Source organism: Microcaecilia unicolor, chromosome 13 (assembly GCF_901765095.1).
Source record: "Microcaecilia unicolor chromosome 13, aMicUni1.1, whole genome shotgun sequence".
In the NCBI taxonomy this organism is placed as follows: domain Eukaryota; kingdom Metazoa; phylum Chordata; class Amphibia; order Gymnophiona; family Siphonopidae; genus Microcaecilia; species Microcaecilia unicolor.
This window is the reverse complement of record NC_044043.1, coordinates 50,466,662-50,484,023: the sequence shown is the minus strand read 5'-3', so window position 1 is coordinate 50,484,023 and position 17,362 is coordinate 50,466,662. Positions and strand designations below refer to the sequence as shown.

Below are 17,362 nucleotides of genomic sequence, written 5' to 3'. Positions count from 1 at the left end.
TCAGGAAGGTCACAAGTCGTACCTTAATTCCCAACCATTTAAACACGTTCAAATAATACAAAAAAAACAGCAATCCAAGATAGCAGCTGCAGTTAAAAACCTTGGGGGCCCTTTTACTAAGCTGTGTAGGTGCCTACGCGTGTCAATTTTGAACTACCACTAAGCGCTCCAGAAAATATATTTTATTTTCTGGCGTGCACAGCACTAACCGAGCAGTAATCAGCATTGCACGCGCATAGACCATTATCGCCCAGTTAACGCATGAGACGTACCGCTAGTTCAATGGGTGGCAGTAAGGTCTCAGGCCCAAAATGGACGCACGCCAATTTTTATTTTGCTGCACGTCCATTTTCAGCCAAAATAAAAAGGCCTTTTACTAAGGTGAGCTGAAAAATGGACCTGCGAGCATCCAATACGTGCGTCTACACCAGCGCAGGCCGCTTTGGTTAAAAAAGGGTGTATACATGAAGGGCGTAACTTTTTTGTATCTGTATATAATTCTCTTAACTTTAAATTTCATTAAAAAATCATGAAAACAAGATAGTGGCCATGACTTAAAAGTGTAAGAAAAAAGGGAATGGCTGACACTGCCAACAACATACCAGAAGGTTTGATTTAGAGGGACAAAGTTTATCCCCATCCGCACAAGCTTTGATTCTGCCCTGCATGTTTTGTAGCTTTATATGTAATGTAAGGCCTTTTCGTAGACCTAGCCAATATAACCAAAGAAAAACATGTTTATATGTGTGTATATTGTAATTGTTTCTTTGGTTCATTGTAAGCCGCTTAGAGGCTGCTTTATGTGGTAAAAAGCGGGATATAAATGATTTTTTTTAAATTATAATCAAAATACTGTATCGATTTTTTTAATCTGTGGACAAATAATAAGGCATCAACAATCTCAAGATTCATTCTAGTTCTTCTTTCTTCCATAGCCCTTCCCAGTTCCCACAATAGAAAATATGCTCACTGAAGATGTGCTGGTACCAGGAATGCACAAGATTGTTTCTCTCGCTCTGTCTCTCTCCCCCCCCCCCTCCCCCCACGGTGCAAGTTTTGGCAAGCACTCTTTGCTTATTTTTCCAAAATGACAAAAACATTTCCAGCATTACTTGAACATAAATAACTGTCCAATTTCAGGCATGCCAAGTCCCACTGTTGCTTCTCTAGATGAGCAGCAGTGGCAGCAAAAGAAGCCTACACTCACCACGGGGCCAGACTCTCCATAGGCGCTGCTGCCAATCTTGCCGCCTTGAAATCACTTCTGTTCTGGGGCAGGACTGGCAGCCCTGCCAACAGAGAGTCTGGCCCCATGGTGAGTGTAGCTTCTTTTGCCGTCACTGCTAATCATTTAGAGAAGCAACAGCAGCAAGAAAGGAGGAGGAATAAGGGGAGAAACTGAACATGAAGAGGGATAGGGACATAGAGATGCAACATGGGGGGGGGGGCGTTTATAGACACAGGTGTTAATGGACAGGGCAAGAATAAAGATGCAGAGAGGGGGGAGATGCTCAACATGACAAGAAGATGGGCAGGGACACAGGGGAGTTGAATGATGGAAAAGGATAGAAAAGAGATGCCACACGGACCAGGAAACCCTGGTAAGAGAAGACAGAGGAAGGCGGAAACCAGAGACTGCGACCAACAAGATAGTCTAATCAAATAGAAAATGAATTTCTATGTTAGTTTTTGTAATATTTGGGGCCCATGAGAAAAACCTCACTCATTGGCCTTCAGTCTCCAGCATAGCAGAATTAAATCTTCAGCTTTGGGACAGGCTGCCCTTGGCGTCTCTGCAATTCGTTAACACAGCCTTCAGAAGAGACGTTGCTGCACAAAAGTTGCTCAGAAAGTTGCTAACATTCATTCATTCTTTAGAGGGGGGCCACTAGACTACCAGGGGAGCCAACCTTTCCATGCCACCTGAGACCTAATGGTAAGGTTTATTTTATTTATTTATTTGTTACATTTGTATCCCACATTTTCCCACCTTTTTGCAGGTTCAATGTGGCTTACATAATACCGTGATTCAGAAAGGGCTCCCATATTGCCTCCCACTTCGCCTCCATATGACCTCGCACGGCCCGAAGTCTCTCCATTTTTTAACTTTAAAATTTTTATTGAGAGTTTAACAAGTATTACACCTCAAAATACTGAACACGTTACATTCCTTGTAGAACAATTATCCTCCAATTTTAGACATATACATAGTTCTGTTTCTTATCTACCCGCTCTCCATTTTTATCCCCCCCCCCCCCCCCCCCCACCTACCCTCCTCCCTTCCTTGGATCCAGATATGAACCATAATTTATTTAACCATCTCGTCAAAGGTGGAACATTTGTGGATTTCCAATGCCCAGCAATCACAACTCTCGCATGTGATGTTGTGATAGCAGTGTGCGATAACAACGTCCTCAACTTTGTCCCTATTTCTAGGGCCTTATATGCCAGCGATGAAAAACCAACCCTACTTTTTTTAAGGGGTTTGAAACATGCTCTTTCTAATGAAAATGATTAAAAAGAGTTTCCAGAAGATCTTTTTTTGTAAGAGTGGGCTAAAAATGCCCTATTTTTGGCGTTTTTGCAAAAATCATCAACTTTACACTCAATTTGTGAACTAATGGAAAATATTAGGAGAATGAAATTTTGTATTAGAAAACCTTGTGTTGATAAGTTGTTGTGTGCAAAGTTTCACGTTTATCACACCTTTAATTCCAGAGATATAAAAAGCCAAACTTTACAATTTTTTCGTGCCACAAATTTTTCTGACCAAGTTTGCTCCAAGTTTTCTTCATGGAAATCGCTCATGAAGATTTTTTTATTGTTTTGTTTCTCTCAACAAAATATTGCCGGAGATATAGTGTCTCAAAGTTGCTGAAATCTCGGAGTCATACCATAGAAGGCTGCAGTATGGGGTCAAACAGATTACTATATCTCAGCAAGTACTGCATCGGCAAACGTAAAACTTTACCAATGCTCATTGGGGACATGTATGAATGTTCACAGAAAATTTCATCGAAATCTGTGATGGTCGAGCAGGGCACTTCTCTGAAATCAGACCACTTGACATGGAATGACCCTTTATCTAGTTTGACTATTTATTTATTCCTGAACAGCTGTAAATAAAACTTTTTTTAAAAAGATATAAAAACTATATAGGGGTTGTGCCTTGAATAATAGGACACTTTTTTCCCTTTTTTTGAGTACCAAGGTTAAGAATTAAAAAAAAAATGAGTATGCAGATATGAGAGACTTAATACAGTGTTTTAGCTTGATTTATAATATTGAGACATAAAATCTTTGTTTTCTATATGATACATATAGCTTGTATGTTAACTTCTTTTTTTTTTTTTCTTCTATTTACCGTACCCCTTCCCCCCCATAGGGTAACTAATTTATATGCAACAGATTCTCTATGTCAAAACAGGCTGCTATCAACAGGATGGTTTGCATTTCCTGATATAAAGAATGCAGTAAAATCCTTAATGAGGACTTTGTCTTCATTATTTTGGTGGTGCCACAATACTGCAGTGCAGGTATAGTATCGTTTTTAAAATGGAAAACCAAATGAATAGTTACACTAATTTTTAATGAACTATGAATACAAAAATAGATATGTGAAGTTTAAGGCATTAGAAATCATTAAATTGAATCTGAAGCTATCATTATATTTGGATAATTCACAACTGAAATGTTTACTGAAGATCAGCCTACAGAGCCAAATACAAACTTACCTCCTGTTTACTAAGCTGCGTGCTAATGTCGACACAGCCCATTCACTTTGAATGGACTGTATCAGCATTGCCGCGTGGCTTAGTTAACAGGAGGGTTAATGTTTTCAAAAGTACTCCAGGGACAGGGAAATACATTTGGGTATAGTAAGTAATTTGCCTTGAATCAATTTTTAAAAATATATGAACTAATTAAAAAAAAAAAAAATCTAAATTATTATGCAAATATGGTAAATTATACTGGAATAGCAAACCATTTTGTATTCCAATTTCCTTGTCTCCCCCCCCCCCCCATCTCCAAACAAAACACATTTATTTTAAGCATTTCATAATTTATAGACCTCCTTATTCAAATATACATCCCAAAGTGGTTTAAAGAAGAAAAAAGTACTTAGAATGTTTATATTATGAAAATCAAAACAAACATAATATATGGGAAGCTTGCCAGGTGCCCTTGGCCTGGATTGGCTGCTGTCGTGGACAGGATGCTGGGCTCGATGGACCCTTGGCCTTTTCCCAGTGTGGCATTACTTATGTACTTATAGTTTGTAGCCTAGCCCTAATCTCCATTCTTATTAGGGATGTGATGAGAGGCTCATTTTCAAAGCCCATAGACTTACAAAGTTTTATATACGTTACCATGCATCTTTGTAAGTCGGTGCTTTGAAAATGAGCACCAAAATATAACATTTCATACCCTTTCTGCCCCCCTCCCCCCAACATATCTAAACAGTGCACACAATATGTGAATTCTTTCTCTTCCATGGGATTCACCTTCTATGGGGTGGGTGGCATCAGCAGAAGGGCAGGGTCTTAGTAGTATCGGGTATCAGGCAGTAGGAGCATCTCATTTCCCCAGAGATGCCAGGTGGTAAAAAGTGCCCCCTTTTCCAGGGTATAGTTCGTGTAAGACTTCTTGCCTGTTCTTTTCTCTTTCCTGTGGTAGACCACCTTTTGAAGGTGGCCCACCGTAGTCTGTGGCTTTGTGTAGTTTAGAAAATATGAAAACCATACTCTTGTGGTGGTCTGCCTTTCCATTACTTGTTTGCACCATAGCCCAGACCAGGTTGAAGGCCTACAATACTTTTTTTTTTTTTTTTTTAATGTCTATACACCTTCATCTCTCCCTAGTCTTCCCCTTTCCCCCACCCACAACAATCTGACATCTGTCTCTCCTTTTAACCTGTTTACCCGTTATCACTACAAGGGTTACACTCTATATTAGTTAGTCACACTGTATTATATACCCATCAACTAGATTACTACATATGTTATGTATTTCAAAATATATCTACTCTTTATTACTTTGTTACTCACTACATGCTCACTCATAAACAATTGGTCTCACATATATCATCAAGTCTCTTCAGATGTTCAAATACCGAGCCGCAAAGTCCAGAAATGTCTCACATCACATGTTGTATTCAGCAAATCTTCTCTGCTGCAACCACCGTGGTTAATCAAACTATACGATCTTCAGTGTGTCTGATGCCCACGCATTATAACCCAAGTCTATAGTCCAATCCTGGTCAACTGAATTCAGTTCAAATGATGAAAATCTTAATTTTGAACAGCAACGGATGTGAAATCTTTTTAACCTGTGAGATACAATTGGTATTTCCTTTGCGTCCCTCCGGACGGCCCAGAATGTGACCAATGGGTTGTGCACTCCTTCCAGCAGGTGGAGACTGAGAATTCTGACTCTCATGAACCAATAAGAGCCCTGGTTAGCTAGAGTGAGATTCAGTATTCTCAGTCTCCAGCAGGTGGAAAGAGGTGAGCCCTTCAGTCTCTTTCTCCCTTTTGGTTTTAAAAAAATAAATAATTATTATTATATTCAGTGCATTCTGTGCTCCGGTGTTTCTCTTAAAGTTGAAGGCTGATGCCCATGGGGGGTTTCAGTAAGCCTTGGGAGTGCTAAACTCGGATGGCCGGGTACCTCCCCCATGAAATCCTCCCAAATGTTTGTTTTTGTGCTTCTATCTTCAGTTGAATGAAGTTTTTGATTTGCACTGCCTCAGCCCCTTCGCGGAAGGGTATCCTGAGAGCTGGGAGAGACAGCCACGCTGATTATGAGTTAAAAAAAAAAAAAAAAAAGACAAGCAAAGCAGCTCTATTTTAGCTTCCTTCAGCAGCCATACCTTTTTATTTGGTTCACTCCTAATTGGCTGTCTTTCCTTGCTGGGAGAGTATTGGCATTAAAAAGCAGAGCTTGCTGGTCTCTGCGATGTTAAAGAAGGGTCATTTCGGCAGCTGGTGTTTGTAAGTTTTGCATGGTCAGAAAGCTCCTATTTCTTTCTCTGCCAAGTTGGCAGTTTCTTTTGTTAATTCCGTGGTTTCTCCTCTTACCACTGCGGGAACTCGGATAGTGTCAGCTTCAGTTTGGTCTGGAAACGCCACTATTTTACAGAAACAAACTGCTGAGGCAGAAGTGTCCCAGGGTTTCCTTGTGACATAGTACAAACTTAGATTGTGAGCCCTCCTGGGACAGAGAAATATCTGGTGTACCTGAATGTAGCTCACCTTGAGCTACTACTGAAAAAGGTGTGAGTAAAATCTAAATAAATAAATAGTGGCTGACCCTGTGATTTAGATCCTGATATGCATGCCCCTTCTATAAGATCATACTTGTTTGGATGTCAGAGTTTTCTGAGGACGCTGATTCCATGATTTTGGTTCAGGATGCACTTCTACCTGGAGAAGATCCTTCAGTAGTCTGATTCTATATCTACTGTTAAAGCAGTTTCATTCTACCTATAGTAGCTGTAGATGTATGACTATTCATGACGTTGTCATAGTGTGTTGATGTTTCAGGAGAGTACAGTGAGATACACGAATCAAACGATGTAATTCCATCCTCTGGAATATCCAATTCAATTTTCGTCTCCCACTAACACACATTGATGTCAGTCTCTTGGACTCAAAACATAGAATGCCTCTGGGGGTGGGGGAGGCAATTCTATAACTTGGGCACTTCAGTTGAGGGTGTGTTTGGTGCTCAATTCTAGCATGGCATTTAGGCACCTCTAAGTTAAAGAAGACTAGCGCAAACCCACACTCATGTGCCAAAACTTGTGACACACAAAAAGGTCATGGATTTGATATACTTCCTTTCTGTGGGTACAACCAAGGCGGTTTGCATATCTTATATGCAGGTACTTTTTCTGCCCTTAGTGGGATCACAATTTGAGTTTGTATCTAGAGCAGTGGAGAGTTGGGTGCCTTGCCCGGGGTCGCAGGGGACTGCAGTGGGGGGTCTAGCCTAATTCCTCGGGTTCTCGGCTCGCTGCACTGACTATTAGGTTTCTCCTGTACTCCTTTTATGCCATGTGTAACACAGTTTTGCCTAAATGTTCCAAGTGGCATGCTTAACTAACAATATTCTATAAGTTAAAGGTGTTTCTCAGTGCCATGCCCATGGTCTACCCATGCTCCTCCCATATTTAGGCACATCTTGAAGTTACATGCTATAGCATAGATGCTATTTCATGGAAAAATGTCAGTTAGACACCTTTGACACGCATGCAAGTGGCACGCTCCAAGCATAAGTTTATAGCACTGGGACAAGGCCCTAGTTAGCACTAATTCTATTACTGCTATCACAGTTTACCTTTGTTATGGAATTGCAATTCTTCTTTCTTTCTGCATGTCACTGACTACCAGAGCCCATTAGATTCTCCGCTAATATCATCTAAACCAGCCAGCCAAGTGCCCTCTTCTATAATGGTTAATCCAGTCAACCATTCTTTGTCACTACTCTTTGCGACTAAAATCGGCCTAAAGGACCCTTTTTTTTCGGAATGATGAAGTAAATAGAGTAGCCTTGTTCTGATATCTGTCAGAGGTACTGTGCAAACAGTTTGAAGTTCGAGAAGCCTGTGTAAAGTAGCCCTGATGGCTCCCGCGTTGAGACATGACTGACATGGCAATTCTAGGAGGGTATCTGGCAGCTTCCATACAAACTCTAAGGCACTTTGCTTCTGTCTCCCCCAAACCAGCAGCATGGAGAAAAAAAAAATAAAGCTGAAATCACTAAAGGTGAAGGCTTCTCGAACTTAAAGCTGTTTGCACAGTACCTCTGGCAGATATCGGAACAAGGCGCTACTCTATTTACTTCATCATTCCGAAAAAAAAGGGTCCTTTAGGCCAATTTTAGTTCTCAAAGTGGGCAGTTGAGCCGTCAAGATTCCTTTATTTCTTATGGAAACTCTTCATTCCATCATAGTCACAGTGCATTCAGGGGATTTTCTAACACCTCTGGACTTTTGAGGTCCACATCCCAATTCGTCCATTTCATTAGCAGTTTTTTCTCTTTGCAGTCTTGGGTGAGCATTATCAGTCTTGAACTTTGCCTTTCAGTCTCGATACAGTTCCTCGAGCATTCATGAGGTTCATGGTGGTAGTAGTAGCTACAGCTCTCAGGTAAGAAGGTATTCTAGTTCACCCTTTCCTGGACGATTGGTTGATCGATGCAAAGTCTCTCTAGAAGAGGTCAAGTTGCAACTCCAGTTGTCCCATTTTCTTCAGTCCCTCGTTTTTTTTTTTTGTTTTTTTTTTGTTACATTTGTACCCCGCACTTTCCCACTCATGGCAGGCTCAATGCGGCTTACATGGGGCAATGGAGGGTTAAGTGACTTGCCCAGAGTCACAAGGAGCTGCCTGTGCCGGGAATCTAACTCAGTTCCTCAGTTCCCCAGGACCAAAGTTCACCACTCTAACCACTAGGCCACTCCTCAACAGTCATTTGGATCTCTCTTGGAGCCTCCTTATCTCGTAGTTTCCTTCGATTCTCTTCGGGGCCAAGTGTTTCTTCCGTAGGACGGGATTATCATTCTTCAAGGCCAGATTCTTTTTCTCCTGTGCAAACTGTTACCTTATGCAAGGGACTATCTTCAGATTTTAGGTTCCGTGACAGCAACAATAAAGGTAGTACTTTCGGCCAGAGCACTCGGGAGAGCTCTACAGATGTCCCGCTGGTCTCCACATACAGACCTGCTGACTGTGCCTCTCAGAACTTTAGAAAGAGAGAGTCTCTGTTGGTGAACAAGGGTATCCTTTGGATCCACCTCAGTGGATAACGACAACAACCGATGCCAGTCTCGGGGGCTGGGGAGCTCACTATGGAGCATCTTGCTCAGGGTCTGTTGTTCATGATGGAAGCATGCTGTTCGATACATTCTGTTGGAAACTTTGGCAATTCTTTTTGTTCTGCAGTCTTTCCGATATCTGTCTAGTGCAGGGGTAGGCAACTCCGATCCTTGAGAGCCGCAGGCAGGTCAGGTTTTCAGGATATCCACAATGAATATGCAGCTTCTAAACCCACCATTTCTAGGTGGCTTAAACAGATGATTGCTTCTGCTTATTTTCTTCCAAGAAGCCAGTTCCGGAAGGACTGAAAGCCCATTATACCAGAGGGCAGGCGATGTCATGCGCAGAGCGTTTTTTTTTTCTTTAGTTCCTCCTTTGGATATATGTCAGGCAGCGACATGATCTTCCTTGCATTCCTTTTCAAAACATTACAAGCTGGATGTGCAGTGTTATAATGCAATTTTATTTTTTTTTGGGCCACTGTTCTTACAGCCAGATTGTTATGATTCCTCCCTTAAATGTACTGCTCTGTTATGTCCCATCAGTCACATTTTGGGTCGGTCCAGAGGGACACTAAGGAAGGAGAAATTAGATCTTACCTGCTAATTTGCTTTCCTTTAGTCCCTCCGGACTGGCCCAGATCCCTCCCTTACCAGTGCGTTAGGGAACAGCTGCTTTGTCTGTTTGACTTTGGTGATGATTAAAAAAAAAAAAAAAAATCAGCCAAAAGTCAATTGACCATGAAGTGAAGGTCTACAGGTCTTTTCCTGTATGCTCACAATGGCTGTTTGAGTTCTCCAGTTGCACAGAGGCTTTTCTCCTTCCTATCCTGCTTTGTAAAGATAATACTGAATCTTGCTCTAACTAACCAGGGCTCTTATTCACAAGTCAGAATTCTCAGTCTCCACCTGCTGGAAGGAGTGCACAACCTATCAGCCACATTCTGGGGCAGTCTAGAGGGACTAAAGGAAAGCAAATTAGCAGGTAAGAGCTAATTTCTCCTTTGATTAAGGGTCTTTCTCTGTGGATATAGAATTTTGAACTTGTGAAAGCCACCATATTTCCATCGCATACGTATCTGCAGGAGTTGATGGCACTTAGACAACAAATTGAGAAGCTGGAAACTGAATTTCTGAGGGTTCAAGAAGTTTTGCAGGTAAGCTGTTGGCTATTTGAATAGTAAGTGCTATATAAATTAATAGCTTCTCTGCTTCCAAAGCACAGTTTTAGAACTTTAGTTATTTTTATGAGATTTAGGAATCTGTTCACTAAAGGCTATGTGCTGTTGTGGATGTGCCCAGTATGTCTCCTATGGTTACACAGAGATTTTCTTCACTGCACTCTAAATACATCTGCATTAATTGTGAATAAACTTAATGCCTCCTCTTGGAGGCAGTAAGTGCACCTGTTCTATCTGCAGAAATAATGATACATGGTACTCGCCATACGCTAACTGCAAATATACAGTCCATGCCCAATTCCCATCCCCTAGTGCAGCACACAACTAATATGCTAGCTGCTTTAGCACACAGGCCCACACTGTTTAGTGCATTTGAGTAAACAGACCTCTTAGACTGTAAAATATTTCTTGATGTTTAGAATGTTCATTGAGTGCTACAGTTAATTTATGTAAATATGTAATTTTGTACAATGCATTTAGCTTTCAAAAATATTTGCTAAAATTTATTTGCACATTTTTTTTCTATGAAAATATTTTTTTCTAAACTTTAATCCTATTCAGTGGTTAAGAATAAATGTCAGCAAAGTGCTGCTGTTATCTAAAAGTGACCAATTCTCTTAGCCTGTCGGATAGGCTGTTCATCTTGTTCCAAAGTCTATGCAAGGAGCAAGCTGCCTCTAAGTCTTCTATAGCACAGTGGATTAAGGCTGTGATTGAGGCAGCAATATTATTCACTTTAAGGTTGTTGCAATCATAATGAGTCCTCAGACCTGTGGCCCAAATGACATTCTGGGTGGTGTGTCGGACAGTTGGTTACTTCAGAAGATATTTGCAGTGCAGCGACGTGAACATCGCTTCATTCCTCTGTGAAATATTGTAAGATTGTGCTAGCAAGGGGCAGATTTGGCTTTTGGAAGTCAGTAATTGGGGGGCTTGTTCTTCTCCTTCTCATTAATCTGGACTGATCTTGCAGGATAAAAGGTGACTTATTCATACCTTTCAATTTCTTTTCTTCCTTCTGCTAGATCAGTCCAGTGCCTGCCCTGGAAGACTATGGCACTGGATATATTCTTGGGATCTGTTTGCTCTGTTTCTGCAAATGTTAATATTTCATTGATGGTCTGCTGAAATATGCTGTAGTGGTTCCCAATGGGGGATACAAGCTTTAGTATGTTTTCTATTCTGCTTTGACATCTGCATACTGCTGGAATAGGGTTGCAACCCATTGATCTGGTCTGGTCTAGCAGGACTGAAGGAAAGGAAATTAAAAGGGATGAATATATTTCACATTTTCTTCCAGATGTAAGACTAGTGAGCCTCTGTTTAGTAGTAAAAGCCACTTTTTAAAATGTTATTGTCGGTTACAAAAGGAATGTAATCGCATTGACTATAAATGAAAATATTCTTTCAGAAAAGAGAGGTGGTTGACAGTCCAGAAAATTCCTTGTGCCAAAGATGTCACACACTGGACTTGTTGAAAAATAATTCACAAGCTGCATCTGTGGTGCTGGAAGTGCCGCCACCACCACCTCCTCCTCCTCCTCCTCCTCCACCCCCACTACCACCTACTTTAGTCATACAGAAGCCACTACTGATTTTGAAAAAGGCTGCAAGTACTAAAACATTTGCGGTAAGGATTAACATGATTGCTGTGCTATGGATGGTCTTTCTTGAACTTTAAAAGGTTAACTTAAGGATAGCACTAATAAGGTCAAATATACCTGCCAGTAAAGTTTGTTCTCTTAACAGAACTTCTTTTGAGGTCTTGCTCCTATATACATGTCTTAAGTGAGGGCTTTGTTTTTCCACTGGGTTTCTTCTGTTTTGTGTTTATAGCAAAATATTTTCAAAAGTGTGCTACAAATTGTGTGCTATATTGGGTCTCAGCTGCCTTGGGTATCTCGTCTCCCCTACCGACAGCCAATCCAGCTGGAAACAAAGGCTGGATCAGAGCTTTCCTGGCTTCCTAGCTCTAGAACAGTGTTTCTGGACCTGGTCCTCAGAGACGAGGAAGCAGATCAGATTTTTCAGAATATCCATAATGGAAAAAATTAAATTCCTTAGTATCTGGCTGAACCATCCTAAACAAATGGGTATTATTCTTTCCTGCCAGCAGCTGAAGGCTGAGAAACACATTTTCCAGTCACATCACTGGTATAAGGAGGACTTGTGCTGACTGGAAAAATCCAGGATTTCTCTATCTCCAGAATATGATAGGTTATTCAGGCTAGTGCTCCTGGCCTCTGCTGATGGTAAGCACTTGCTAGGGAATGCTCAAAACTCCGGTGCCGTACTAAATAGTACCAGAAAAATACCGCCACAACAGTGCAGGGAAAGAAGTCCCTAATGCTCAACACTAATGACATGCAAATTTAGGCGCATTGTTATCATTGAGCATTAGGGACTTCTGCAGTTGAATTGTGCTTGGGCATGTGTTCAACAATTGTGCATTAAACACAGCTCTTGAGCTGATGCTCAGATCGCCAGAGGAGGAGGAGAAAGTGCCAAGCTTATCTGTTAAAAGCAACAGACATCAGCTCACTTTTAAAGGTAGCAGCTCTCTTTTGACCTCAGCTCCTCTCTCCAACAATCCTAACTCCAGCTCTGAGCTGGTGTTAGGTTCCCAGCAGTAAGGGCACCCTTGTTAAGGACGTTGTTTGAACATCCAGGTGCCTCTCAAATTACTTAATTTACATGCAATTTTCATGTTAGCTGTGCTAGCTTTTGTTGCGCTAATTGATCCCCGCACTAGAGCCCTCCGAGCAACCATCTCTAGCAAATGCAGGCACTAGTCCAGCACTGATGGCCTCTAGTACCTGCATTTTCTACTGATTAGGCCCTTAGTGAGATGTATGGCTTGGCCTCGAGGTGCCCTGCTGCAGGGGGTGCAAGTCCCCATCCCTCCTCCTGCCCTTGCACCAGGGTCCCAGGCTGCAGTCAGCCCCAAAAGGTCCTACTGGCCAGCGCTGCGTGGCCTCTGGGAGTTCATCACTGTTTTCGTCCCTACCCTGAAAGGGGTCTAAATAAGTGGATGGAAAGTTGCTTCCTCACTTCAAAACAGAAGAATTCTGCAGTTTGTTCAAAGCGACTTGGCTGAAGCACCAGTCTTTCCTGCCCTCTCAGGGCGCATTTCTGAATGTAAGCCTCAGCAGAGGAAGTGCACTTCAGGAGGCCTTGACAGAGGGGAGATAACTCAGAGAAGTCTGAGCTGCCTTAAGTTCCCAAAGTCATCTTGTTATCCAGCAGCGGAGTCCAGATACTTGTGGGTTGTGTCCATCTACCAGTAGGTGGAGATAGAGAACACTGAACTGAAGTGTGCCTCTTGTAGGATGGCAATGGTTGCCAGATGGGAAAATTTTCCCCCACCCCAAATCAGCCCTAAACCCGCCTCCAACATCGACCCCGCCCCTGATGTAACCTCTTATGTCAAACCCGCCCCGGAAAAGCTTCTATTGGACCAATAGAAGCCCCGGCAAAAGCGCCCAAACCCGCACAGCTGCAGTGAAAAAGAAGCCCAATTTCCCGCATTCTCGCTTAAAAAGCAGCCCAATTGGGTGGGAAACCGACCCATCTAGCAACTTTGGATGGCATGCTCCTGGAACAGTCAGTGTGTTCTCTATCTCCAGCAGGCAGAGAATGGAATCTCTCAGCTCTTGGACTGTTCCTCAGCTGTGGATCCTGTTCTGGATTCTCCTAGCCGTAGCACTGGCTGTGGTTGCCAGGTCCCCTGCCTACTGTTTTTTATTTTTCTTTTCTAGAAAATTTTATTTTTCCTCCTTGGTCTAATTTGAACCATGTAAACGTTTCCTAACTTCTCTTTTTCCTTGTGAGCAAAGATTGTTGGCAGCATTTCCTTTACATTTATGGGATTTGCATGCAAATATGTTAAATTTGGTTGAATAGAAAGTATTTACAAACTTAGGGGACCTTTTACAAAGGCATGCTAAAGACACCCATTATATTCCTATGGGCGCCTTATAATTTAGCGTGTGCTAAATCTGTTAGCACACCATAATTAATAACCCCTTAGGAAGTAACAATTTGTAATTAAAAAAGAAAATGCTTGTTGGTTAGGGTATTAAACTGCTCAACCATTGTCAGGCTGGAGTCTAGGATAACACCTTGGACTTTTAAAGATGAATTTAGCTTAAGTTCCATTTCACCAATTTTTAATTGTGTGACAGGTGGTGGAGGGATAACCTGGAGAAATTTTAGTTATATCTTTAAGTTTAAAATTACAAGCCTATATTTCTACTTTCATTAAACAATTGTGCACTAATGTTTTTGTTTTCTCTAGGTCCTGAGAAACTGATAACAATAACATGTTACATTGATCCTTCTCCCAGGCATCTACTTCCTTACCCACAATGCATCAGCAGAATCATTAACATTTCAGAGTACCTTCATAAACCTTTCAACATATTTGCCAACATTTTACAGCATATTTGCCAACATTTTAATATAACTATAAGGCTCATCAGAGTTCACAGCATCAACGTCGCTATCCAGACTTTCCAAAGCAATGATGTGTAAATCTTCATCGATCCATCATATGTACTTTTTAATTCAACTTTAACTTTTTGTTAAATTTTATTTAAAAACAGTCAAACTGTTCAGAACCTTTTTTTTTTTATATGATAGAACTACTTATGTTTCAACGGTTTTTATTGATGATACAGCACTCTAAACAGAATCCTGAAATTTAACATTTTACCATTGGAATAACACGTTGTGTTTATAGACAGACATCTTAACTTCCATCATCAATATTTTATCCTTTTCTCCCTCCCTCCCCCCCCCCCCTAATAACTTCGCCTTATGTCGAAACCTGTTTATTAAATTGAAGAACCAATAATACATGCAGATTAATCTTTTTCAAGAACAATAACCGTACCAACTGCCCCTGCAGCCCATATCTAATAATTTTATATATTTTCCCCAAGCATCCCGCCTCCCTCCCCCCTCCGGCTATCAACCCACATGCATCTGTTGCTCCACCTCTTTACATATATACTCTCTACCCCACCCTCCCATCCGACTCCCGCTTCCCTTTAAGTCATAAGTGCTCACTCTAAAATTACTTGGTCAAACTTTCCAGTATATCCTCGCAGTCCGGGAAATCATGCTCCATGGTATCATCAGTCCCTATCACCTTATGACTGTTACTAGGGTTCCATGAAACAAAGCTCGTTAATCGAATGGGAAGTTGCTGTCTCTTCTCACCTCCCATTTTCCTGTACCGCCCTATGAGTGAGTCCCTCTTTTCCCCAAGAGAGCCCCCATGAGTCATATGTTTATTAACTAAATCCCCTAAGAAGAAGAAAAAAAAATCTCTTATAAACCATTCAATACTAAGCTTCGCGCACATGGCGACAAGAGTCTGAATGTAAGGTCTCCAAATCTCCAGAAAATGTGTTTTGTTCTTCAGGGAAGGTCCCACCGCCCTACGTTAATGTAATAATAACTCGTGAACTCTGTTTCGCCAATGCCAGAACTCTGGTGAGTCCACACTCAACCACCCGTTCATAATCAATTTTTTCCCCAGCAGGCAGGCTTTGCAGATCAGTTGCTTCTGACTTCCTCGTTGAAGGGCAAAAAGCTCATGTTTATCAAATATAATCCCCATAAAAGTGAAATTGATCCAAAATCCCACTAAACCCTCCAAATATTGTACTATTTTTTGCCAGAACCTTTGGACCCCGGGGCATTCCCACAGACAATGATAAAGTGTACTTTCTCGCTGTCGACATTTAGAACATAGCGGATCTAGCACTCCCCCCATCTTAAATACCTGTAATTTGGTCATGTATGCTCGATGCAAGATTCGAAATTGACGTTCCCGTAATGTCGCATTAATCGAGAACTTAGGTATACGAGATAATTTTATAAAATCTAACGCCAAGCTAGGCTTCTGCATATCTCGTGCCCAACGTGCGGTAAGTGCTGCAGTATTTTTCTGTGGACCCAATGCCCATAATACCTTGTGCAGGCCCGAAATTGTGAGCCGCTCCCCAGGTACTGCCTTAAAAAAAATTCCCTAATTTTCTTCCCATGTCCACTATTTAGCTTTTCAATGTTTAGGGATCTAATATAATGAGCTAATTGCTGATGGGCGAATTCATGACTAGTAGTAATACCTACCCCCAGTGCACCCAAATTTAGCAGACCTCCTCTTGTCCCCAGTACGTTTCAACCTCGTAATCCCCTGTGAGGCCCACCTTCGGAACACCTTGTTTTCTGAACCAGGTAAGAAGGTGGGGTTACCTTGTATCGGTAAGACATCCGAGATATCCTCTTCCAGCCCCCAATATCTATTTAGATCTCGCCAAATCGCCCGCATTGGTTCCAATAATAAGCTTCCCTTAAACTTATTTGGCAGCATGTTCTGTGTCCAATGGGGTAAATAATGTGGATGAAATGGCGCAAAAAAGGCCTGTTCCAGCTTCCACGGGGTGAAATCCTGTCTATCTAACAACCAGTCTCCCAGATGTCTCAATAAACACGCTTAGTTATATTTTTTAATATCTGGGAGCCCTATGCCCCCTTGTTTCCAAGAGCCTTCCAGCATGTCCAAGGGTACCTTAGGCTTCCCCCCCCCCACCCCCGATAAACTGTCTTAAATACTTGTGAAACTGCTTGACATCTTTATTTCGTAAACGCAGTGGCAGAACCTGTAGTATATAGAGCCACCTGGGGAAATTCTGCCATTTGAAATAGCTGAACCCTCCCACGCATCGTCAATGGCAAGACTTCCCATTGTTTCAGCCTATACCTCATATTATCCAGGAGCTTAGTGAAGTTCAGATTATAAAAAGCCTTTGTGCTCATGGCCACCTGTACCCCTAAGTATGTAAAACATTCCCTGGCCCAAGCAGGTACTTGTAGAGACGTTCTCCGCCCTTCTCAAAGCCTGTGCGATCGAACCTGTTCCAGGGGAAGAAGGGAAAGGATTCTATTCCATGTACTTCCTTGTGTAAAAGAAAACACTTGAGAACTGCCCAGTGGACCCTATCTTCCCAGTGTTGTCAGGCCACAGGGAACCTAGAGGATATCATCTGAGTTCTGCCAAAGCTGGTTCAGTCCCTATTCTGGTAGACAATTTGATCCAAATTTGACTCTGGGACTCCCATTCCAAACACCACAGCCCATGAAAGTGCTGACAACCGATGCATCCTGCCTAGGGTGGGGAGCTCATTTAGAGGGGCTTCACACTTGAGGTGCTCAGGCAGCCCAGGAAACCGATCTCCAAATCCACCTTGTGGAGCTCCGGGCAATCTGGAACACTCTAAAGGCTTTCAGGGATCAGCTGAACAATCAAATTGTACTCATTCAAACAATCAGGTTGCCATGTACTACACAAGCA

The 17,362-nt window shown here is 41.9% G+C and overlaps 1 protein-coding gene across 4 annotated transcripts in view; it reads left to right on the top strand.

Moving 5' to 3' along the window:
* The window catches only part of PRR11 (proline rich 11), a 50,741-nt gene that overhangs the window by 5,227 nt on the left and 28,152 nt on the right, over positions 1–17,362 (top strand). For 3 of the 4 annotated variants that reach the window (XM_030222592.1, XM_030222591.1, XM_030222594.1), the window contains exons 3-5: positions 3,386–3,536; positions 9,853–9,975; positions 11,411–11,629. In XM_030222592.1, coding sequence (XP_030078452.1) covers positions 3,386–3,536; positions 9,853–9,975; positions 11,411–11,629 — 493 coding nt within the window. The remainder of the gene's footprint in view (positions 1–3,385; positions 3,537–9,852; positions 9,976–11,410; positions 11,630–17,362) is intronic. The other variant, XM_030222593.1, reaches the window with a different exon arrangement.